Source organism: Pipistrellus hanaki, assembly GCF_964339955.1.
Source record: "Pipistrellus hanaki genome assembly, chromosome: 6".
NCBI lineage: Eukaryota > Metazoa > Chordata > Mammalia > Chiroptera > Vespertilionidae > Pipistrellus > Pipistrellus hanaki.
The window spans coordinates 14,330,774-14,356,452 of NC_140508.1; the positions used below are offsets into that span (position 1 = coordinate 14,330,774).

The 25,679-nt window shown below is 50.9% G+C and overlaps 1 protein-coding gene across 1 annotated transcript in view; it reads left to right on the top strand.

Annotated features, from left to right (window-relative positions):
• The first annotated feature begins 4,223 nt into the window (after positions 1-4,223).
• Positions 4,224-25,679, top strand: part of PTGIS (prostaglandin I2 synthase) — a 45,056-nt gene continuing 23,600 nt past the window's right edge. The window contains exons 1-5 of the mRNA XM_084887103.1: positions 4,224-4,452; positions 14,493-14,616; positions 16,582-16,760; positions 18,859-19,002; positions 22,084-22,235. Coding sequence (XP_084743229.1) covers positions 4,379-4,452; positions 14,493-14,616; positions 16,582-16,760; positions 18,859-19,002; positions 22,084-22,235 — 673 coding nt within the window. The 5' untranslated portion in view covers positions 4,224-4,378. The remainder of the gene's footprint in view (positions 4,453-14,492; positions 14,617-16,581; positions 16,761-18,858; positions 19,003-22,083; positions 22,236-25,679) is intronic.

Sequence of the window (25,679 nt, forward strand, 5' to 3'; positions counted from 1 at the left end):
GCCTCGGTTTTACCACCTGGACATGGGGAAGAAGAAGAATACTCATCTCATGGGGTCTTGTGCAGATTGGATGGGTTAACATGCAAAAGGGTTTCAAACGGCCTAAGTTACCAACTAAGTTAGAGCTGCAATAAAAAATAAATAAAAAACACCAACATATTGAAAACTGCCCCTCCCTGAACTAGTTCTCAGCCGTGAAGGAGGCAGCACACACAATATTTTCCATTCCTGACACAATGTGTTTGTGGCCTTTCGGGTGCAGATGCGAACCAGCCCTGGTTCCTGGAAGCGAGGAGCCCGCTGGTGGGACGGGCTGCCCTCCCCCCGTCAAAGCCCCCACGTCCCGAAGGAGTTGGGTCTTGACATTGCCCTCCTGACCCGGCCAGATAAGGAAGCGGAGGTCCGGCAGGATCGGGGAGCTGGCCAGATGTCTTATCTCTACTGGACAGTGAACTGGACACACCGAAACTCCCTCTGGGGAGGTCCGGATAACCGTCCTCAGGGGCAGCCCCTCGCACAGCTGGACAGAAGAGGGACTTTCCAGACCTGCGGGCTTCACTTCCCTCACCTCCCTGAGGAGCCTAAGGTGTGCCCATTGCTCAGAGGAGGTAAGGCAGCGTGCTTAGGGTCATGTGGCAAACGAGGGGTGATGTTGGGGTTTGAATTCTCCAGCCTTTTCACCATGGCGTGGGCTTGAGATCGTTGTCGCTGGTCTTCATTCCTGAGGAGGTCCCGGTCCTGCCCCAGGCAGGGCCCTGTCAATCCCATGGGCCAATCACGGGTCAGGGCAGATTGGAGTCTCTGCTACTTTCCAGAGCCTGCCTGTTCCTGCAAGATGCCGGAGCCAAGAGAGCTGGGTGCCCCATTCGCCTGATCAATGTAGAAAGCCTGAGCTTTTTTTTTTTTTTTTTTTTTTAAATAATAATAATAAAATGAAGCAACATTTTTGAATGATCACCATGGACTGGTACTGAGAGGCAATTCAGATGCATTAACGATTACCTCACGTAGTCATAGCCACAGCCACAGCCATGACTGGAAGGTCATCTTAGTTAAGAATGCTTTGGCTGCATGTACTAGTAAGAGAGAATCTGACTCATGGTGCCTTGACTTGGTTATCTCATTAAACAAGAAGTCTAGAGGTGGGTGGTTCCAGGGAGGGTTATTCTACAGCTCTGGTTGGCCATTCTCCTTGCTTTCCCTCCTAATCCTCCCACCATCACATCTTCACACCACAGCACCCAACAGAGAGGAGGCAAATAAGGAGGGAAAAGCACCGCCCCCCCCAGCCACTCCTGGGCCAATCCCTAACAAAGAGGGATTTCCTGGCTCGCTCAGACCAATGTGGTTCATTTCCTGGGAGGGGGATGGGACCACTTTTCTAAACACCTGATTCCTGAGCAAAATCCGGTTCTGTTAGCAAGGACAGGCCAGGGCCCCCTAAAACGTCCTCTCATTGGTGTGTGAGCAGCTGGTCTCCTTCCCTGGGGGAGTTCTGCCTCTGGGTTAAGTGTGGGGGTGGGGTGAGGGTGGGGGGGAAGGGCCTGCTATTTGGGACCCTGGTCTACACAGAAGCCAGGGGTGTGGGATATAAGAGCCAACATTTATTAAGCACCTACAGTGTGCCAGGTCCCGGACTGGGTGACTTCATTCTCTCACCATTCACTTCAGTCCTCACCACAGTCCTGAAACACCCCAGTTTTTCAGGTGAGAAAGCTGAGACCAGGCCTGGTTCACACCTAAAGGGAGGGTCTGAACTGGCATGAGCTCTGACAGCAGTTACCTGTCACCGCTGCTCACCGTGAGCCCTGCACTGACAGCTAGCTGCTCCACCTGCATTAGGCCATTCACTCTTAATCCCCTCTCCTCTCCATTCCACCGCGGAGGCCCGGGGAGCTGGCGGGAGGGGAGCTGGGGGGGGGGGGGGAGGTGTAGACTGCTTAGCTGGGCTGTGAACCCCACTGCCAGGAGGTCGCCCCTGGGGCCCACATTTGAAGAAAAACTCCAGGCCTGTGCTGTGGCCTTTTTAGGACTGCTGGCTTCGCCGGCAGACAAGCTAGATAAACAAACAAGAGGCTCCGGAAACTCCTTCTCCCTTTTGATGTCCCGAATCCACGGAGGCCACATGAGAGTCATCCAGCCGCCTTGACAGCCAACATTAAGCAGGCAAATAAACGCATCCTTATTGTGATAGCAGGGAATGTTAAGCACTGGGAAATAAAAAAACCCCACACATGTTAAGGCAATAGAGAGTGACGATGGGACTTGTTTGGACCAAATGGTCACGGAGGGCTTCTCTGAGGTGGTGACAAGCCAGCAGAGGCAGAGGAATGAGGGATGTAATGGAAAGAGCCAGCTGTGCAAGCCTCCAACAGAAGAGCATCCAGGCAGCAGGGAGAGCAAGTGCAAATGCCCTGCGGTGGGCATGAGTGGGGCATGCTGGGGAAGGATGAGAGGTGAGTGTGGCTGGAGCATTGTGGGTGAGGGTGATTGGGGGGCGGGGAGACACATGATGTCAGGGAGGTAAAGATGAGAGGATTCAGATCATACTGGTCCTTGTGGGACCTTGTAGGGCTGTGCTCTTGTTGCAGTATACCCCCATTTTACAAAGGACGCCTCAAGAAGTCCAATTATGCAGTCATTTATTAAAAGTCGGCGGCATACGAGGGAGCAAAAGCGCTCCAGACCTTGCAGCCCGGAACAGCTTGCCACATCTGGCTTACACTGGCAGAAAGTCACAAAGGTATCAATTAGATCTTTGGGTCTGGAATGAGGAAGCTGTTTTGAGATAAGCATTTTTTCAGAGCCGAGATTGAGCCAGTTGGTTATCTAAAGCAGTGTTTCCCAACCTTCTCTCATGATGAGAATCACCTGGTGGAGTTGTTAAAACACAGATTCCTGAATCCCAACTAAGAAGTGCTAAACTAGAATTTTTGAGAACATATAGGTAAAATTGCATACCTAACTTAGTGCTCTGTATATAAAATCTGTCTTAGAGCACTAGTTAAGTATACAATTCAGGAATCTGTGTTTTAACAACTCCACCAGGTGATTCTCATCATGAGAGAAGGTTGGGAAACACTGATCTAAAGTATCTACAAATCACTGAATCAACAGAAACACATTATCTGGGACCACGGGGGCAATGCAGAGCTGTCCTGGTTCCCAAAAGAACCGGTGACCAGTGAGATCACAATCGATAGGGTATTCAAACCATCATCAACGGAGTATTGGGATAGCATACATAAGTTCAGAAAATCAAAATAGCTTTCTATTGTTTGAGCAAACAATTAAGTACAGAAGCCAAACAGCAGTTTCTACCCGAGATGATTGCTGCCACACTTCACGCTGTCAGGTGGCACCAGGGAGAGTTCTGAGTGGGATTTAGCGACAGGATCTGCCTTAGGTTCTAGCGGGGACCTTCTCACCACCGTGGGGCGAATGGAATGTGGAGAGATGGGCGCTGAAGCCAGAAGGCCGGGGAGGGTTACAGCTGCTCAGAGGGCTGCGGCCAAGAAGAAATGAAACTTGCCTCAATTCACCCAGCCGTGAATCAGGCCTCTGGTCCTACTCCCCACTCCACCCAGCCTCACCTATGCCAAGCTTTCCGTGTTTGCACCTCCCTGCTCTTGAGCAGCTCTCCCTTCCTCATCCAGCCTTTGAGTAAGGTAACTGGGCCAGGATTGAGGGTGAAAAGGGGGGACTGCGGGTGCAGGGAGTGGTGGGCCTGCAGCAAACCTGGAGTGAAGCCAGCACCCCCCCTCCCCGTCCCCCCTCCCCGCAAACCCAGTTTTTACCAGCACCCAGGGGTGAGCTCCTGCTGAGCCGCCTGCACCTGGAGGCTGGCCCCTTATCCACCGGGTAACCCTGAGAGGGACCGCCACACGCTGAGCCCCTGCGCGGCCCCCGGTCCAGTCTGGGTGCTTTGCCCTCGGGGGTCTGTCCCTGCTAGCAGGGGAGGCCTGGGACTCCCAGCCCGGCTCCCAGGAGTTCTGCGGGCCCCCACCCCCACCCCATCTCCCACCCCCTGGAGTTAGGCAGGTGACACCCGGCGGGTAGGGTCCAGCCAGCCCCGCCCACATGCAGAAATCAAGATCTCCCACCCCCGCCTGGGGGAGGGGACGGGCGGAGGCGGTTTAGCTGAATGTGATGGAGGCCCCTCCTCCCTTCTTCCCCTCCTTCCCTCCTTCCCTCCCCCTCCCATCCTCCCTCCCCTACCCCCATGTGCCCACCCCCTTCCTCCCACTTATAGTCTCTCCCTCTGCGCACAGCCTCTCTTTTCCATCTCCCCTCCGCCCACCACGCCCCCTCCTTCCTCTCCGGCCGCAGCGCCCCTTCCCTCCATCCACACTTTCCACTCCCCCACTTTCCCGGCCCCATGTCCTGGGCCGTCCTGCTCGGCCTGCTGGCCGCGCTGCTGCTGCTGCTGCTGCTGACCCGCCGGCGCACGCGGTGAGTACCCGCCGGCCCCCGGCCCCGGCCCAGGCCCCCGGCCCGCCAGACAAAGGGGCGTCCCCGCGCCGGCCCGGCTGCAGCTGGGGGGCGCGGAGCCCCCGCCCCAGTGCCCACTGCCACCCTCACCCCCCGGGCGAGCCTCCCGGAGGTGGGAGGCCAGGCGCCGCGAACGCGGGCTCCCGCGCTTATCCACGGGCCTATCCGCCCCAGCCAAGAAGGCGCAGGAAAGTGTGGGGACCCGGCCGGGACCTGCGGGCGGGTAGGGAGGTTCCAGGTGGGAACCGCGGTCTCCGGTGAGGGAGGGTGCGTGAACGGGCTGGTGTGGCTCCATCTCCCGCTCTTCCGCTGCCCCCTGGGTCCAGCACCTTCTTGGGGTGAACCCCAGCTCTGCTCTCTGCAGGCCTGTGGGCCAGCCTTCTCATCTCCATCACCGATGGGAGAACTGGGGCTGCGGGAGGCAGAGGCCCCGGGGGTGCCCTCTGACCAGCCCCTAGACCACCATCCACAGGATTCGCAGGAGGGGCTGTTAGGCTGGGTACTTCCCTCTGCCCCTGAGGTCCCATAGCCATGGCCTGGGCAGTTCGAGGTCCCATGGCCTGGGCAGGTAGAAGCAAGGTAAAATGTCTCAGCTTCCTAGCCCGTCGTCGCATTGAGAATCTGCAGTTTAAGAGGAAAAGTAAAACTCATACAGTTGCACTTCAAATCAGGGAGATGGCAATAGGTCTCTTCCTTTCTTTAAAACGTTTTCAATGTTAATTTGAATTACACTAGGAATAGCTGAATGCCTTTGCCTTAAAATAAATACTAAGCTAGGGATAAGCCCTTACCACCCTCCCGACAATTCTGGACCTCTTTCTGCGGATCCGATTGGGGCAACCTTCCGGATTTTTTGAGTCCACTGTTCATTTTAGACTAGTTACAGAAAAGTTGCAAAGGGAGGACAAAGCATTCTCAAAACGCCCCTCACCCAGTTTCCGCTCCTGTTAAAGAGTTTTCATTATAGTGTATATTTATCAAAACTAAAAGCCAACTCTGGTCTGTTAGGACTAACCAAACTGCAGGCTTTATTTGAATCTCATCAGTTTTTCCATGAATGTCTTCTTTCTATTCCAAAGAGCTAATCCAGGGTGTCATATCTCTCCCGTCTCCTTCCTCCACTGTTTTTACAATTACTCTCTCACACATGGACGGGAACCTGGAAACAATACAGGCAGTGTAAGTGCTTGCATGTCTGTGTGTGTGTGTGTGAGTGTGTTTGTGTGTGTGTGTGTGTGTGTGTGTGTGTGTGTGTGAGTGTGTGTGTTTAAACCAAAGTGTCTGAAAGTTTCAGAAATTTTTCCGGAAACTTTTTATTTTTAAACAGTATGTTAGTTGAATTTCCAAAGAATAAGTTCACAATATTTTTCTTCAACAACCATCCGCCTTTTCAGGCGAAATTGAAAACCATGTGTGCAGTCATTGGCCTGGGAAGAAAAAGACACAAATAAATTTCCCAGCCATGAAATGAGTTATTTTCCCCGAGTTGTCAGGCTTTCCGGAGACTTGATGTTGGCTTTTCCCGCTCCAGATTTTAGTTGTGACATCCCTCCACGCTGCTACTTGGAGATCTAATTCGTTCTTTTGTTTTTCTGTAGAGCCTTCCAGAGTAGGGATAGTGGCAGGCTTCTTTGCCTTTTTATTCCTGTCCCTGTGGATGGAGTTTTAGGTTGTTTCCAGTGCTTTTGCTGTTTCAGACAATGTGCTGTGGTTTTCCTGAGGAGCCCCCTGGTCTGTGCTTTTCTCTGGGGCGATGGGGGGCAGCATATAAATACATGGGAGTTGCCTGGCTGGCATGGCTCAGGGATTGAGCATTGACTTAGGAAACAGGAGGTCACGGGTTCGATTCCCAGTCAGGGCACATGCCCAAGTTGTGGGCTCAATCCCCGGTGGGGACTGTGCAGGAGGCAACTGATCAATGATTCTCTCTCATCATTGATGTTTCTCTCTCTCCCCCCCCCTTCCTCTCTGATATCAATAAAAATATATTTAAATACATGGAGTCTGGGTGGCAGGGTGCTCAGTGCCCCAGGTGCACAGCATATGGACATTTTCAGCTTCTAGGAATAAGAACACGTTGAATAGCCACTCTGCCTCAGTTTCCCAATCTTTAAAGTGGAGATGATGATAGTAGCTGAGAGTGGGATTGCTGGGTTAGCGGGAATGCCAATGAAACATTATTTTAGTTGATTCTTGCTAAATCCAGAGAGCTAATTTATCTTTAAAGGTAAGTTGCTCACTTTTATAGCTATGGTGGCTTAGGAGGTTCAATAGTGGGTACTGGGGGAAAGTATGGGTATGGGGGTCACTGACAGCTGGAAGACAGTTGCATGGACCTATGCATGGGGACCCCAGTTTAAGCCTCCAAACTCACTTCCTCCTCCCAAATTGGTGAGGGGCACTCTTGTTACCCCCATTTTACAGAGGAGGAAACTGGGGCTCAGAGAGGCTAGCAACTTGCCCAAGGTCTGCCTGGATTAAAAATCGGCACTGCATGAAACTTTAATTCCCAGGAAAAATGAAAGCTCATACATTGTATTTGTGATCTGAATGCTTCAAAGTCTTAGAACCACACGATGTTACAATAGTGAGAGACACAGCTACAACCAGAAGATGCTTAAGAAAGCACAAGTAGTCGAAACCGGTTTGGCTCAGTGGATAGAGCGGCGGTCTGCGGACTGATTCCGGTCAAGGGCATGTACCTTGGTTGCAGGCACATTTCCGGTAGGAGGTGTGCAGGAGGCAGCTGATTGATGTTTCTCTCTCATCGATGTTTCTAGCTTTCTATCCCTCTCCCTTCTTCTCTATAAAAAAATCAATAAAATATATTTTGAAAAAAAGAAAAAAAGAAAGCACAAGTAACCACGTGTCCGGAAAAGAGGCAGATAGGCTGGTGCTGGTAGACGGTGATCTAACACTTAGGTCAAAACAGGCCCTGCCGTTCATTCCCTTGGCTCATTCCTCCTCCTGACTGCCCCTCTCGGTAATGCCATAACCCCATCTCACAGCCCAGGCTTAGAAAGGGCAAGCCACCTCTGTAAGGTCATACAGAAATCATATTCCGAATTTAGCCGCTTCCAGCGTGTATGCTTTTCCCAGTAAAAAGCAAAAAAGCACTACTTCAGTCAGTCAGCAATTGTCTTTACCTGTGGCTTTGTTCTTTATAAAGTTAAAAAAATTACTTATGAAAAATTTCAACTATGCAGAAAAATAGAAAGCATAGTATAAGAACCCGCCTGTACCCATCACCTGGATATACACTGAGTGGCCGGATTAGTATGATCTCTGAACGCATAATAATCTGGCCACTCGGTGCATTTGTATCTCAAACGGGTACCAAAGGTATTCTAGACATTTGCTGGAGATCAACCACCTATTTGCCCTGAGCTTTTTATCAGCCAGTGCAAAGGGGAAAACTCCACCCTCTCGTTGCCTCCACTGTATAGAAAAAGCATGTGGCCATCGTGCTCTAGTTTTATTTCCCTGTCTTGTAATAGACACAGATTCAGAGACTCGTTTCTCAACATAAGAAAAAACAGCAGAGCAAGTATAATGACAAATAAAACAGCTGCATGTTGGAGAGGCAATAGGGAGTGGTGGGGACTGTGGCCACCAGTGATAGAGAGGCCTCTACTACTGAGTCCCAGGCAAGTGTTGTTAGATCTTCCAATCCTATCTAATAAAAGAGTAATATGAAAATTGACCATCATTCCAACACAAGATGGCTACCCCCATGTGGTCAAAGATGGCTGCCATAAGATGGCCAGCAAGGGAGGGCAGTTGTGGGCGATCAGGTTAGCAGGGGAGGGCAGTTGGGGGCAAATAGGCTGGCAGGGGAGAGCAGTTAGGGGTGTCCAAGCTGGCAGGAGAGGGCAATTAGGGGCAATCAGGATGGCAGGGGAGCACTTAGGCATCGATCAGGCTGGCAGGGCAGTGGTTAGGGGTGATCAGGCTGGCAGGAAGAAGCAGTTAGGGGCAATCAGTCAGCAGTCCTGGAGTGTGAGAGAACCTCTAGTATTTAATAAGCTGGAAATATGGAGTTTTTTGTGTGGAATCCCCCAATTCTCTCCCCTTGTGCTATGGTGCACACCAGACCTACCTGGCACTGAATCTAGCCATGGACCACCATTTGGTGACCTCTGGTTAAGTACATGTTAGAAGGAGACAGATTTATTTGTTCCTAGAAACTCCATATTCTGCAAGGGCCCAGATCAGCCCTTGAACCACCAGGAACCCTCACCTGATGCCATCTGTGGCCTCTGGCCCCCCAGAAAAGGGGCTTCCCACCCAGGAGACCTCTCCTAAGACTTCCAGTGACAGTCACACAAGCCCAGAGGAAGCGATGCACTCAGCCTGGGGAAGTGGCTCGGGCATGAGAGATCAGCTACGTGGGCCGGCTCAGAACCCAGACGGAAAAACTAGGGCCGGGAAAGCAGGATTCCGATCCTCACATAGAGGGTGGAGGGAAAGAGGGTTAGGGAGGCTCTTGGTAGGTGGCAGAATGCCTACAGGTGAGCCTTGGAGAAAGAATGGGTGAAGCAGTTTAAACAGAAGCTCAGGTTGTTTCAACTCGGCTGGGCAGCAACCCAGCCCCCTTTGGTTCTCCCATCAAATCCTCCCCGAGCCTGAGGCTCTGAACTGAGTTGAAACTACTGGACAGAGAGGTCAGGCAATCCACCAACATGGCACAGCAAAATGGCACAGCCTCTGCTCTGGGCAAGCGAGAGCACAGCTTATCTGTGAGGGGCTTAACCTTCGCTAGCTCCCTTAACCCTCTTAGCAACTGCTCATCGAGCACCAATGGTGCACGATTCATTCATCTGACACGTTTATTAGGCACCTACTCAGGGCCAGGCACTGTTGTCAACAACTAGTGCCACCTTAAGAGACACAAAGTTGGGTGAGATGCATCCTGACACTCTCCCCTGATTTGCAGAGGCGAGTGGAGAGAGAAAGGGCAGATGGCGGGTTTGGCGGGCTTGGCAGTGGGTCTGTAAGGGAGGAATGGGCAGGTTTTGGAGGACCCCACACGGTGGGAATTACAACTACAGGGGAGAATCAGAAAAGGTGCCTTGGTGTGTGAGGCGGGCCACACACAATCAGCCATGTGGCAGGAGCTGGGGATGACAGGGTCAAGCCCTGCATCCTGCCTGCTCCCCATCCCCACCCCCTCCCTGGGCGGCTGGCAGAGCCTGAAGAAAAGTGAGAGTGTCAGAGAGGCTGGAGACCCAAAATAGAGCTTCCTTCACCCCTCTGGCCAGGCTGAGTCACGCTGGAATGTGAGTGAGATTGAGGGCTGCGGCTGGAGGAGTCCTTGGCCACAGGGGTCAGATGCCTGGGCTCCCAGCTTCCTGCCTTTGTCCGCACCTTCTTAGGGCCTTTCTGGGGAAAGATGAAAGCTGCCAGAAATAACACCTGGCTTGCTGGGAGCTGCTGCCCAGATAAAGGGGATAAAGGTTGATAAAGGAAGCCTCAGCCCCACCCGCATCCCCCAAAGAGGTCTTAGGGAGAAAATCTCAGGCCCTGCATTTGGGCAGGTTTCTGAAACCTCTCTGTGACTCAGTTTCCTCATCTGCAAAGTGGGGATGCAAATGCCCACTTGGGGTGACCTGAGGCCATGGTAACATCTCTACAGCCAGACCTGCCCGGATTAGAAACTCAGATCCTCCAGTGACTCAGCCCCTCTGCCTCAGTTTCACTTGCTGTGAAATGGGCTTGACAGTAATAATTGCTTCCTCAGAGGGTGACACAGCCAGGGCTCATTAAGTAATAGCTATTATTGCCAAGCAAGGAAACCTTTGGAAAATGCATAGCACCTCACATATTGTTGTTACTCAATAAATAGCACCTGGCAGTCTAATTGGTCCTGCTTCTCAGACCCACCCACCTGCTCCCAGGCCACGAGGTACCAGGCACTCACTGTTCTTTCTATAACTCCATCTGCATCACAGCCCGATGTGGTGAGCAGTGTTGTCACTCCATTTTTCAGATGAGGAAACTGAGGCACGGAGAAGCAAAGTCACACAGCCAGCAAGAGCGTGGCTGGGATTTGAAGCCAGAAAGTGGGGTGCTAAAGTTGGGCTCATAACTACCATGCCCTCCTGCTTTTTCTGCAAAAAACCCCTGCTATTCCCGTGCCTATCTCCCTGGGCTGGTGCACACTGAACTAACAAGCTCCTCCAACCCTGGGCTCTGCCAGGGTGACATCTTACGTGGCCTTGACCTAGTGGCTCACAAAATGACTAGGGAAAAGGAAAGGTCCTGTGTCTCCCTGGTGCCCCCTTAGAAATTCGAACCTGCGACTTTGTAAGTCTCCTCAGTGGTGGGCTCAGAGGCAGAGTGGGGCCGGGGAGGGAGGAGGAGGTGACTGGGGGAGGCACTACCCAGGGCCCTCAAACCTCATCTCTGATCTGCTCCCATACTTCCCAGCTCCAGCTCTCAAAGCTGACCATTCTCTCCATCCATCACCTGTCCCATACTTTGGGTTAGATTGGAGGACAGCAGACTGAGGGGCAGGAGGCCATGGGGAGGAAGATGGAGGATGCAGAGAAGTTGGTGCTCCCCTGGACTTCTGGAAGTGGGGGAGTCAGATGCTCGGACTGGCTCACTGGGGACCGTGGCCTGCACTCCCACCAGCATTGCTCTCCAGGATGATCACAGTAGTCTCCTAACACATCTCCCCGCTGCCTCTCTGTTGCAACCGTTTAAAAGCATAATCACATCACTTCTCAGCTCCCACTTCAAACCCTCCAGAGCAGGGGTCTTCAAAATACAGCCCGCGGGCCACATGCGGCCGGCAGAGGAGTCTGATCCGGCCCGCCAGGTTTTTTGGGCGTGAGCGCAGCCGAGGTGTTACAGTAGGAATTAGTAGTTCATATAGTCTGGCCCTCCAGCTCTCTGAGGGACCGTGATCTGGCCCCCACTTTAAAAAGTTTGAGGACACCTACTCCAGAGGATCCCCCTCTCACTTGGCGTACAAGTCCTTCTCTCTCCTGGGCTTTTGGGGCCTCCTGGTCCACAGGTCATCTCCAACATCTTCTCCTACCTCTCACCCCTCCATTCTCTACTCCAGCCACACTGGTTCCTGCCATCATGACAGCCTCACCAAGTATGCTCCTACCCCAGGGCCTTTGCACTCACTGTTCCCTCTGCTTTTGTCTCCTCTCTGCCATTGTACTTTCTTCTCACCCTTTGGTCTTGGCTCACATGGTACCTCCTTGGAGAGGCCCTCCCTGACCATCTCCTCTAACCTAGCCCCCTCACTCAGATCACCCTTCTTTTTTCAATGAGATATAATACGCATTCTATACAACTCACCCTTTTGAGTTATACAATTCAGTGGTTTATAGGATATTCACAGGGTTGTGCAACTATCACCACGACCTCATTCCAGAGTAGGTGATAGTAGGTTTCATCGCTCCAAAAAAGCAATACTGCACCCATTAGAAGTCACTCTTCGTTCTCCCCTCCCCTCAGCCCTTGGCAACCACTGTCTATTCCTATTGATTTACCTTTTCTGGACATCCCATGGAAATAGAGTCATACAATATGTGGTCTGGCTTCTTTCACTTAGCACAGCAGTCTGGAGGTTCTGCCACATTATAGCATGATTTAGTGCTTCATCCCTTTTTATGGCTGAATATGTTCCCAGCACAAGCACACCACATGTTGTTTATCCATTCATCAGTCAGTGGACATTCGGGTTGGCTCGCTTTTTGACTGTTCTGAATAATGCTGCTATGAACAATAGTGGGTAAGTTTATGTGTGAACATATGTTTTACATTCTTTGGGGGTATTTTGCGGGGTCAAATAGTAACTCTGTTTAACCTTTCAAGGAACTGCCAGACTAGTTTCCAAAGCAGCTGCACCATTTCACATTCCCACGGAAACATGCACACCTCAGTTTCTCCAGCATGTCCCTCCCCCCCCCCCTTTTTTTTTTAAATGAGGCTCATCTCAGTGGTGTGAGTCCCACACTGTGGTTTGATTTACGTTTCCCCAGTGACTAATGGCACTGAGCTTCTGCTCATGCGTTCACTGGCCACCTGTGTCTCTTCTTTGGCAAACAGTGCTTTCGTATTCCTTGTGCACTTTTAAGTTGGGTTATTTTTTTTTAAATTATTGTTGAGTGGTGTCTTCTTTATTTTCTTACCACACTCCTCGCTCTCTGCCACGTTTCTGGGTGTGTTTTTTCTTTTTGTTTTTTTTTTCTTTTCTATCTCCTTATTAGTATGTTTGCCCAGTGACGTCAGGGACCTTGTCTGCCCTGTTCACTGCTGTGTCTCCGGCTTCATAGTTAATGTTCGGTGAAGGAAGGAAGGAATCCACAGGGAAAAGAAGAGTCGGGGTGACTCACTCATTCAGGAGACAGAGAGCTTTCTGCAGCCCCGTGGTTCTGAGCGTTCAAAGATGACGCCATGGCTCCTAGCCTGGGTTTAGAGACCTCCAAGGGGCCCACTCTGAGCATTGGCTCCAAGTATTGAGAGGCTCATTTTGTGATCATGACATACCTCTCCTTCACTAACAGTCCTCTCTCAGAGGGAGGTGGGGAGGACAGGAGGAGTGCTCACATACCACTTACTACCCACTGAACGCTTAGCCACGGGCAGTGCCCAGTGCGACTACAATGTAAGTTTGAATGGATTCGTTTATACTGCGTTACAAATTATTACACACTTAGCTTCAAGCAGCACCAGTTATCAGCTCCCGGACTGGCAGGCCAGAAGTCAGCATGGTGTAGCTGGCTCTCTGCTCAGTCACAGGGCTGAAACCACAGTGTGGGTGAGGCTGCCTTCCTGTCGGGAGTGTCCAGGGAAGAATCTGGCTGAATTCAGGTCCTTGTGGTTGTGGGACTGAAGTCCCCATTTCCTTGTTTGCTGTCAGACAAGGTCCACTCTTAACTCCTAGAGGCTACCTTCATTCCTTGCCAGGTGGCCCCTCCCATCCTCAAAGCCAGCAACAGTCTCCCGTGCTTCGAGTCTCTTTTGTCAGGAAGATCCCTGTGTCTTAGAAGCCCCGTGTGCACCAGATTAGGCCAGGCCACTAAGGAGAATTATTCTTCCTTAAAGTCAACGGTACCGTCTATCCCCCACTCAGTGGGAGGGGTTTATACAAGCGATAGGTCATCTTAGAGTTCTGTCTATCACAGTGAGCTATAACTGTTAGTAAATTCCCAGAGGAGTTGCTCTGCTCTGAGAGGTGATTCTGATCTATCACAAACCCAACTTCCCACCCCCAGGCGGAGCTAGCATGTACCCCTGGGACACCCCCACAGGCCATGGCCTGGCCTCTGGCCACATGAGATAAGTCATTCTGAGCTGGCAAGAGGCAGGCACGGGTCAGCGATGAGACCCTTCTTCTACTGCCTTCTCCCGCCCAGCTGTGCTCTCCAGGCTCATCCTTTCTCTGTGGGCATGACAGGGAGTGTGAGATCACCAAAACCCTGGTCCATGCTGGCTCAAACAGACTTCCTGTATCCTTATAGTACTGGGTTCTGGAGAGCTCTCCCGCTCTTAGAGAGATGACCGCCTCCATCACCTGGTCCCCCAGCCTCTGCTCTCATCCCCCTTCAGTCCATTCTCTACTCAGCAACCAAACGGTCCTGTAAGCAAACTAAGCCAAATCATGCCCCTACTCTTCTTCAAACCCCATGGCGCCTACCTTACTGAGACAAAGCCAACGTCCTCACAGCTGCCTTCAAGGCCCAGCATGTCTGGCCTCAACCTCTGCTCCCTCCAATCCAGCCACGCTGGCCTCTACTGTTATTTGAACACACCAGATGTGATCCAACTTCAAGGCCTCTGAACTTGTTCTTTCTAGCAGAGGCTCCTCTTCCAGATATCCATGTGGCTCCCTCTCTCACCACCTTCCGGTCTTGGGTCAAATGTCTCCTCAGGGAAGCCTGCCTTACCCTCTCCATTTAACATCGAACCCTATGCCCTACACACCTTTCCCTCTTCCCTGCTTCATCAAAGGGTGATGAGCACTATGGTTTCTGCAGGCGACCTGGCGAACCTCCCCTGGACCTGGGCAGCATCCCCTGGTTGGGCCACGCCTTGGAGTTTGGAAAAGATGCTGCCAGCTTCCTCACCAGGATGAAGGAGAAGCATGGGGACATCTTCACCGTAAGTATCCCTTGGGAGGGAAGGGGATGAGCAGCTGGTCCTGGCATGCCTGATGTTTACTGATTCCTCTAACATCCCTCCATCCTAGCTCGCTCATCCAGCATCCATCCCGTGGTCCCACCTACTTCCTATCCATATGTCTCTCCAACTGTACACCCAATGGTTATCTAACATCCTGCCCTTCATTGTCCCTCTAGTATCTTCCCAACATTGAGCTATGCAGTCATTCAATGTTTAGCCATGTTTGTAAATCCATCTAATCAACTTCTACCCATTCATTCAGCATCCACCCATCTATGTGACATCTCTCCTTCTGCTTATCTGCCCAATACCTAAGAAGCACCCTCTATACTAATAGCCACCCAACACTCATTCATATATTTCATTTCCATTAAACCTCCATCTATCCACCCATCCATCCATTTTTCTATACTAGCATATCTCTCTAACATCCATCCAACTTTCATTTGTATATTCAATTATTTGTTTATTCACTAACTTCCATTCTTCCACTTATCTACCGTGTTTCTATCTATCTACCACTATTCACCCAACATTCTGTTACTTATCCATTCCATATGCATCAATTTATATCTCCATCTATTCATCCATTCAACCTCCAAACAACCATCACCATCCATCCACCTTCCATGTGTCCTTCCAACTTCCTCTATTCATCCAACATTCATCCTTCAATCTGTTTACTCAATATCCACGTAGCAGCCTGCCACACATGTACCCAACATTCATCCATATGCTTAGTTTCCAACCAACTTCTAGCCACCTAGCCATCTTCCCTCCCACATTTAGTGGTCTGTCTTACCATTTCTTCCCTTTCTAACAATCCATCCAATAGCATTATTTTCTTAGATATTGGCCTGTATCTTGTAAGGGAGTTTGATTAACGTGACTCACAGACCATATATTGAAAATAGGGCCAAGGCAGTTAGACTTGTGTGCCCCCTGCATAGGCATTTGAGGGGAAACGCCCTCACCTTGGTTTCTGCAGAGTCAGAGCTCTCCAGTGCTGCTGCCTTCCTTTCCGGGGCAGCGTGTCACATACAGAGCTCAGCCTCCCAAAGAAGTGGGTCTTGCTTCACATCCGCTAGCATCTACCCAACAGCATCCACATGTCCATCCTTCCTCTCCTTCTCCCTCACTCCTTCCCTCCCTTCCTTCCTTATTTCCTTCCATCATTCATTTGTCCATCTGTCTATCTACCCACCCATTTATAATCTATCCATTATCATTTATTCATCCATATCTTTCTGTCCATCCATCCATCCATCCATCCATCCATTTATCCATCCATCTGTCTATGATGCACACACACCCATCTGCTGTCTTCTGTGGGCAGACTCCCTCCTGTCTGCTGGAGACAGAACAATAACCAAGATAACCATGGCACTTGCTTAAGAGTGAGGTGGTTAAGAGAATAACCTTTGACCGAAACCGGTTTGGCTCAGTGGATAGAGCAATCGGCCTGCGGACTGGAAGGTCCTGGTTTCGATTCCGGTCAAGGGCATGTACCTTGGTTGCGGGCACATTCCTAGTAGGGGGTGTGCAGGAGGCAGCTGATCGATGATTCTCTCTCATCGATGTTTATAACTCTCTTATCTCTCTTCCTCTCTGTGAAAAATCAATAAAATATATTAAAAAATAAAAAGAGAGAGAGAGAATCACCATTGGTTCAAAAAAATAAAATAAAATATATAATTCCAGTTATAGCTCTGCCACTTCTCAGCTGTGTGATCCTGGGCACAGTATGTGCCTTCCCTAAGCCTCACTTTCAGCTATAAATGGGTGAATGATGGTCTCTACCTCACAGGGTGGTCGTGAGCGTAGATGAAAGACCATTGTCCACTAAGTACCTGGTGGGGCCAGTGCGCGGCACAGGGTAAGGCCTTCATCACTGAACTCTGCTGTTGTTCATAGAGGTTCTCACTGTGACCTGCCACTTCCCAGGTGCTGGTGGGGGGCAGGTACGTCACTGTCCTCCTGGACCCACACTCCTACGACGCAGTGGTGTGGGAGCCCCGCACCAGGCTGGATTTCCACGCCTACGCCGTCTTCCTCATGGAGAGGATGTTCGATGTGCAGCTTCCGCACTACAACCCCAGTGAGGAAAAGGCCAAGATGAAACCGTGAGTGCCAGAGACAGCACCTGCGCGTGGGCCGGGGTGGGTGACCTGTTTCTACCCGCTTGTCTCCACACAGGTGTCCAGGAAAGATACTTTGTTTTGAGAAAATAAACAGAAACAAAAGGAAAAAAAAACTCCTACTTCTTAGGATTCAGCTCTGATTTGAGTAGAAGGAGACCGGGGTGTGGGTCAGTCAGATCTAAATTCAAATCCCAGCTCTACCCCTTCCTAGCCTTGTGACATTGGACAAGTCACTCCCCCTCTCTGAGCCTGTTTCCACATCTGTAAAATGAAGAGAGATGGGTGGGGTGGCTAATATTTCTGAGTCCGCATTCTGTGCCAGGCGTCATGCATGATCTCATTAGTTTTCTATGCTAGAGGGTAAGTAACTTACAGCCCCATTTTACAGATGAGGACACTGGGGCTCAGAGAAGTGACTTGCCCTGGGTCACACAGCTAGAACAGGGGGCAGGTCCTGAAACATAGGAACACTTACATCAACAAGGGGACGTGTGAGCACGTGTACTCAGTATGCATTCTGCACACATCTGAGGACCAGCGAAGCACTGCTCACCATCCTCGATGCAGAGGGTGCAGAATGATGTTAACCACCATCTGAGGACACCTCCCTCATGCCAGGTGTTTGATAGGCACACTTCCATATGAGTGCAACGGCCTCAAGAGGGAGGTACTTTGATTGTCATTTTACAGCTAAGGAATCTGAGGCTCAGAGAAGTTAAGTGACTTGCCTAAAGTCCACTGCTAGGAAGTGGCAGAGCTGAGATTTGAACCCCAGCCTCCAGGTTCCACAGCCCATTCTCCTCCACCCAACACAGTGAGGAAATTAGACTCTGCCTCCATCCCTAAAGAGTCACGCAGTCCGATGGCAGTCTTTAGTGATGTGTCTCCAGGAAAAGTAACCTCCTGGTAAAATGTCTAGAAGGCTGGGTTTTGCAAGACTGCTAAAGCTGAGTAGAGGCCAGCAGTACAAGTGAGCACTGATGAGAAGCCAGGCCCTGTCTGACCTTGGCTTTGTGTGACAGCTGCTGGGAGTGTTTCTGAGCCTGCGAGTCCGGGTCCCACCATGTCAGGGAGACCATGAGAGTTCATTGCATCCTGCCCAGGAAGGACCCCAGTTTCCTCCAGTGCCTGCCCCAAAGAGTTTCTGGGAATTCCTCACAAGTTGGCATGATGTCTTCGGGTGTGGCTGCCACATCTGTTGAAGGCTATTTTCTCTGTCAAGGGCTAGGGCCTGGAATGGAGTCATGGGATCAAGGTCAAGGTCAATCACAGGCCCCCATTTATTGAGCACGTGTTCTCTCTTAAGCCCTTTACACACATTATCTCACATGGGTCATGTTTACTGTTATTCCAACAATGGTCCAACTTGAACATTCAAAAGCTTTTACTACCTGAAAGTTCCTGGAACTCCTCTGGAATTTTCCACTCTTGAGATATCCAACAGCCTAGGGGTTTTTACTCAGTCTAAAGGTGGTCCTTATCCAAGTTTGGGTGCCCTGAGGAGGGGCCACCCTGCATAGGAGTTCAGATTCTGGAGTTGGGCAGGTCAGGGTTTCAATCCCAGCTGTATCACTTGCTGGTCGGGTGACCTTGGCAAGTCACTCTGCCTGTAAAATGGGTGTCATAATAGTAACCATCATCCCTGGAGTTATCAGAAGAAGAAATGAGATCATTGCTTAGCAAAATAAATAGCATTGGTCGGCATTGTTAATGATGATAGTAATAATATCTTGTTTAAACCAATCTTCAAAAGCCCCCATTGCCTACAAGGACCTGGAGCCCCGGGACCCTGAGGTTGAGAGAGGAAGGTACCCGTGTGTGGCTATTACCTGTAGCACATGTGTCAAACACAAGTCCCGCGGGCCAAATCCAGCCCGCCAGGCCTTGCAATGTGGCCCGCACCGCGCTGTCATCACTGCACTCCGCTGTCAGTTTATGACATGGTCAGTTTATGACTGTTCAGTAAACCATTCGGCCTGCGATTTAGGCTGGATTTTAGATTTTGGCCCCTTCTCTGATTGAGTTCGACACCCCTAACCTGTAGGAAGCTGAGCCCTCGTTTCTTTGTTCCCTGCCTCAGGACTCTCCTCCACAGAGACCTGCAGGCGCTCACGGATGCCATGTACGCCAACCTGCGCACCGTCCTGCTGGGCGACACCGCAGCAGCGGGCAGTGGCTGGCATGAGATGGGTCTCCTCGACTTATCCTACAGCTTCCTGCTCAGGTGAGCCGGGGCAGCCCCCTCTCCTACACCCTCCAGTGTGACCTTTGGTGTGTGAGAATCCACATTTCCCTGGAGCGGTGCAGACACCATCAAGGCTGGGACTGGTCTGCGTGATGCTGGCTCGGCTCGGCCCGCCCTGTCATTGCGGAGCAGACAGATCCAGAAAGGGGCAGCTAAAACCACCCAGCAAGTTCCCAGCAAGGCAACGCCCAGGTCTCCTGCTTCTGCCCTCTGTGTCCGTGTCTGGGCAGAGAAGTCCGAGAGGAAGCAGTGGCCTTGGAGGGGGGATGTGTGTGATGGCAGCTGGTTCTGGGTAGGCCCATGGTAACAGCAGGCACAGATGTAAGCGGACTCCTTTATCTGTAGGACCCAAAGCCGGACTGGAGGGCCTACCTCCTTGCCTGGCAGCCTCAGGCCTTTTCAACGCCACCTGGAGCCCTGAAATAGAGAGGGATGCTGAGTTGGATGACAGACACTGATATGGAGGTTCACATGGCCCCCAACCATGAGATGCCACCCTTTACCTCTTCCTATGCAGGGCCCTGCCTCACTCAGAGTCACATCTAAGCTCTTAGGATCCTGCAGGATCATCCCCCAGCCCTTCTGCTCTCCTCCCCTACTGGTGTCCCCATCGCTCTCCTCCCTGTCATCTCACCGGCCTCTTTGCTGCCCCTTGAACAGGCCAGGCGTACTGTCACCTCCAGGCCTTTGAAGTTCCTGTTCCCTTGCCCAAGAGTGTTCCCTACATATCTGCATGGCTCCCGCCTCATCTCATTCAAGTCTCATCTTAAGGGTCGTCACCTTCAGAGAAGCTGTGTCTGACACCCCATTTACTATGACCCTCTGTTGTTATCTAGCCCCATGCCAGCTTTTTCTCTATAGCTCCTAGCGCCACCTATAGGTTATGTATATTTTCACAATTTAATTATCACCTGTCTTCAGCCAGGTAATGTTATTTTTATGTGGAGGGACCTTAGGAAGGGCCCGCACTTCCACAGTGTGAAACCTTTCGACCTTCTTGGTGTGTTTGTATTTTTATTGCCTATTTTGGTTGAAATATATGTACAGGGGAAAGGCTCTCTGCTTTAAGAAAAACCCCCGTGCACGTGGGATGACAAATGGCGACAGTTGTTTACAGTGTCACAGGGACCACAGGCCTGGTGAGAACCGCCTGACCCTGCCAGCTCATTGCTGTCTGAAAGGGGAGGCCATGGCTCAACTCCTGCCTGGGGCTGCCAGGCCGGATGGGGCTCGGGGGCCAGATCCTGCCCTTTTTCAAATTGACATGAGGGAGAAATCCAGATTTTGTGTGAATTTCCCCAAATGTTTAAATATACATTCAGTTTGTTTTTAGGAAAACTCCGTTGACCAAACAAAGCCTGTTTGGGACCGAATCCAGTGTGTGAGCTGCCCTTCACAGCTCCTGCCCCAGGAAGCGGGGTGCGGGGCTGGGCCCGCACTGGTTGGGGAGAAGGCATCCTTCTGTGCTGATGCGAGGGCATGAGCAGGCCAGCGGGCTGGACTCTGGGAGGAGCTCGTTCTGGGGAGGGCTTGTCTTCTCTCAGTCAATGGGGTGGGCAGGCCGTGAGTCCTCCATCTCTGCCACGTGGAGGCCTAGCCTGGATGAGGGGAAGTGGAGGGATGAGGGCAAAGGGGTACAGCAGCCCGATGACCCTATAGTAGTCTCCCAAGACCAGTGTTGTCAGCATTAAGTTCTAACTATCCACCCATTCACCCACCCACCCTCCTGTCTGCTCGTCTGTCCATCCACCCACCCTGCCTCCCATCCAACCATCTATCCATTCATCAAACATTTATTGGGGCCTACTATGTGCCTGCACTGTGCAGACAAGGGACAGAGTCTGGGCTAGGCAGGCCTCTCTCTCAGCCCGCAGCCTCCCTCATTCCTGCATCACCCTCTCCTTCTCAGGAAAATCCCCCTGGGGGACCCAGGGACTAGGAGGAGTTCAAGGGGAAGCACTAGGGCTTCAGTCGCTTGTCTCTCTGCAGAGACCTAGGCCTGCCCCTCTCACCACGTGGAAAAAGCGAAAACCTGTGGCTTTCCTCCCGGGACTGAGGCCCGTGGGCCTGGGGCTGGGCCGGGCTCCTGGAGCATCCAGAGTGGCTGGTGGTGAAAACGTTTCCTCAGGAAGCGTTCTACAGGCGTGTGCGTGTGTGTGTGTGTGTGTGTGTGTGTGTGTGTATGGTGTGTATTTCTATGTATGTCTGTGGTATAGGTGAGGTATATGTGTGGTGTATGTATATGTGAGTGTGTATGTGTGTTTGGGTGTGTGTACATGTATACATGTATGAGGGCGCACACATGCTCCCGTGGCTCATCCTTCACCACACCTACATCCCTGTCCTTCTCCTGTCGGACTCCTCAGGTCAAGCCCAGCCTCCTTCTCCTTGTTGCAGCCCCCGCCCCCGCCTGCGTGACCAGCCAGTTCCCCCCCTGACCCCTCACACTCCAGCTCTAGCGCCCGGACCAGTGATACCTGGCGGCTCTGACCAGGCTGAGTTGCTCTCTCAGCTCCCGGCCTGTGCCCAGGCTGTGTGCTCTGCCTGAACCCCTTCCCCCTCTTCTTCCCCTGCTCATCCTGCAGGTCTCAGCTCAGACCCTGCCTTCCTCTCCTGTCTGTGGCTCCATCGCGCCTCATGGTCCCCTCACTCACTCTACTGTGGCCTTACCAGCCTCCTTGCTCCTTCCAGCCTTGGGTTGTTGGCACCCACTGTTCCCTCTGCCTCGGACCCCCTCCCTCTGCGCTTTCCTGGCTGGCTGATCCCAACCTTCAGGCTTCGGCTTAATGGTGAGCCCGTATACCTCTGAGTGCAGCTGACATCGTACTTGTTCACCCATTTCTCTTGCCTATTGTCTGCACCTGTGCTAGAGCGTCCGCTTTATGAGGACTTAGGGTTTTGTCTGTTCACAGGGACTCCCTGGCCTAGCACAGTGGGGGATATAGTGGGAAAGTGGGTGCTCAGTGGGTGTGTGAATGAAGAAAAGCTCGGAGGCTGCTGTGGGAGGGTTTGGCCTGGAGTGGCCGAGGAGGCCCCTGATCTGCTGTTTGCTGCCCGCAGAGCCGGCTACCTGACTCTGTACGGAGTCGAGGCCCTGCCACGCACCGAGCAGAGCCAGGCCCAGGACCGTGCCCACTCGGCCGACGTCTTCCACACCTTCCGCCAGCTCGACCTGCTGCTCCCCAAACTGGCACGAGGCTCCCTGTCAGTGGGTAAGCACCGTGGGGACCCTGGTGGGCGGTGGGGCAGACTGAGGGACGCAGAGGGGCATCCACGCTCGAGGTGGAGGATCTCACTTGTAAGGTGGGGAGAGAGTAAGACCTTCCTAGAAGGTGGCTGTCAGGACTGGCTGAGGTAATAATAATTTAAAAAAACACACACTTATTTTTTAGCTCTACATACTAGGTACCAGGTAAAATAAGCATGTCTCACTCAGTGCTCAGAACAGCGCATCACTTCATTTCCTTTATTTATATATTGTCAGAAACCAAACTTTAACACATTAGATTGTTTAAATTAAGAAACATTCTCTGGTTAACGATGCGTAGATATAAACAGTAAAAAGTAATAATATTCACTCTTCCAAGCCCAACTTCCTAGGAATCAATTTTAACATGATGATGTATATCCCTTCACAGTATTGTGTAAGTATGTTCTCTTTTGCAAATAGAGACAGATATTCATATCTAGTGTGTGTGTGTGTGTGTGTGTGTGTTTTTACAAAAAGAGATTATGCCCATTATTTGCAACTCATCTTTTTAACCTAACAATACGGATACATTTCCCTTGTCAATACAAGCATCTTCTAGGTTTTAGCCAATGAAATTAGATAAGAGAAGTCAGTTACCAATATAAGAATTAAGACCGTCCCTATTTGCAAATGAGCAGACACTAGATCTGGAGAACCTCAGGAAATCCATAGTAAGACTAACTGAAGCAAAACAAACCAACCAACAAACAAGAACAACAACAAGAGAAGAGTCCAGCAAAGTAGAAAGGTAAAAAACTGACGTAAAAAATACAGATACATCTCCAGCCCTTACATATCACTATTTAGACACCACGCCCCCAGCGGGCTGTTATAATTGTTTCCGTGTGTGTGTGTGTGTGTGTGTGTGTGTGTGTGTGTTACAGTATTTCATTGTACTGGTATCTCTTCTGCCATCTGGTGATTTTAGTTCTCGATGATAGTTTCCTGGAAGTGGGATTGCCAGGTCAAAGGGCACATCCATTAAAATGTTGGTTAGTGACTAGCACATCATTTCCAAAAGATGGAGCAATTTCTCCTCTTACCCAGAGGGAAGGAGCCCACCAGATGTTATCAGTCTTTCCACTTGTTTGACAATCTGATGGGCAGTTTGTTTTAATTTAGATTTTCCCACAACTTTGTCAACATGCACTTGTCATCCTTTAAGTCCTTGCCAATCCGATGGGTGAGAAAGGGCGTCTGGCTTTCTAGGCATTTTCCTGTTGGCTGAGATGAAACATGTTTCTGGGTTTCACCAGCCAATCGCTTTTCCTCTCTGAGTTGCCTGTTCATGTCCAAACATCTCTTTAGGGGCAAATCCTTATCTTATTGATTCGTGCCATCAATGTTGGAAGTTTGGTACCATTACACCCTTTTGCAGGAAAGGAAATTGAGGCTCGGAGAGTTCCCCACACAGCTGATAGGTGGCAGAGCCAGCAAAGTGGAAACTTGGTCAGTCTGCAAAATGCTGTGCATCAAGTATCTGACACATCCCAGTGCCCACTGCTTCTCCAGGGAAGAGTGGCTTCTCCACTGCCCTTCTCGCCATGCTGGCACTCCATGGGAGTCTGGGTAGATGCAGAGGAGGACCCTTCCGACATTCTGGGAGCAGCCTGGAGGTGGGGAGGTGAGGGAGGGTAGGGGGTGGGGGTGGGGCTGGCTGGTTATAGGAAGGCTGCAGTTTCCAGTGTAGGCAGCAGGTGGCAACATTGGGAAAGGTTTCTCAGCTCCAGGCTGGAGGCTGGGGGGGAGAGGAGGAGCAAACCTGTCCCTATCAAAATATAAAATGCACATTATTTTAATCCCGAACTTCCACTGCTAGGAATTATCCCACAGACATGCTCGCACATGTCTACAGACACACCAAGACCAGTCATTGCCATCCAGCTTGTAACGGCAAATGCTAGAAACAACCTAAATGTCCTAAATGCCCACCAGTAGGGGCTGATGAAATAAATTATGCATTCCCATAAAGGAAAACCATGGGCCATAGAACAGAAAGGGATGTACGCTAGAGGATTAAATCCGCTATTATGACAAAAGTGCGGGACAGCGGGTATATTGTGCTTTTTACCTTTGTTCGGCTTTATGGAGATACAATTGACACACAGTACTGTGTGAGTTTAGGGTGTATTGCATGACTTGACCTATATGTTTTGTGAAACGATTAACACAGTAAGTTTAGTTGACATTCATGTTTTCTAAAAATGTGAGAACATGTATAGATTTTTGTTTCTGGGCAGGCTGAGATGGGATGGAGAGAAATGTACTTTTATAGTATACACATTTGGACTTTTAGAATTTCTTTTTTTCTTATTATTTTTTACCACGTGCATGCATTACTCCTCTCCTTTAAAAAATATATAAACATATTTTAAAAGAAAATTGACCCTCTTGGGGACTTTACTCCATTGAGTCTGGTATTTCTCTTACAGTAAGGCAGTGGGGGCAAGGGGCAGTTAAACAGAGCCCTAAGCTAAGCAAAATGTTCCTTTCTAGAACATTCATTTTACTGGATTATTGGGGGAGGTTGCTATTTTATTTGCAAATTTTTTCCGGGTAGACATTTCGGGGTAGACAGAGGATCTAATACAAAAACCTAATTCAGGGAGAATCCAAGATGGCTGCTCGGGTAGGCAACTAGCCGCAGCCGCACACAACAATTTTAATAAAATACAACTAAAATATAAAATGGACATTACCCAGAACTACAGGAAAGTCGACTGATTGGAAATCCTACAACAAGAAGCAAGGAGAAAACCAGAAGGAAGCGCGGAGGAGCTGTAAAAGCCTAAGGTACGGAGACACGCGGCACACGCGAAGAGGTCGGAGCCGGAGAGGAGGGAGGCCGAGTGCCTGGCGGGCGTTCCCTAGCGGAAAGGAGATAAACACTCCGACTGTGCTGGGCCCCCAACTGCTCTGAACCCCCGTTCTAGGCCAGACCCCGGGGACCCAGGCTCAGCCATAGGGAGCTGGGCTGTAAGTCGGAACCCCAGGGTAGCGGAGAAAGGAGGTCCCGGAGGCGCGCACACTGCCCCCAGAGAAGGGACGGTCGGCTGTGCCGCGGGATTGCCCTGACGGGAAGGGGACTGGGGCTCCAGACTGCTGTGAACGCCACCTCCAACTCCACTTCCAACTGAACTGAACCCCAATACCGGGCTCATTGTGGGAGAGCATAGACTGTTTGGCAGCAGGCGAAAATCGAGGGCACCTTTCTCTCAGAGGCGCCGGCAGCGAGCACTGAAGGACCCGCATAGGGCGGGGCTGACGGAAGCCAAAGCTGCAGGCTCCACCCTGAAACCCCGTCCCATCTGTAACTGGGAAATGCGACAACAAAATAGATCACAAACGAAAGAAATGGAGGACAAAAAGCGTCTGGATATAGAGTTCAAATCTACGCTTATAAGGT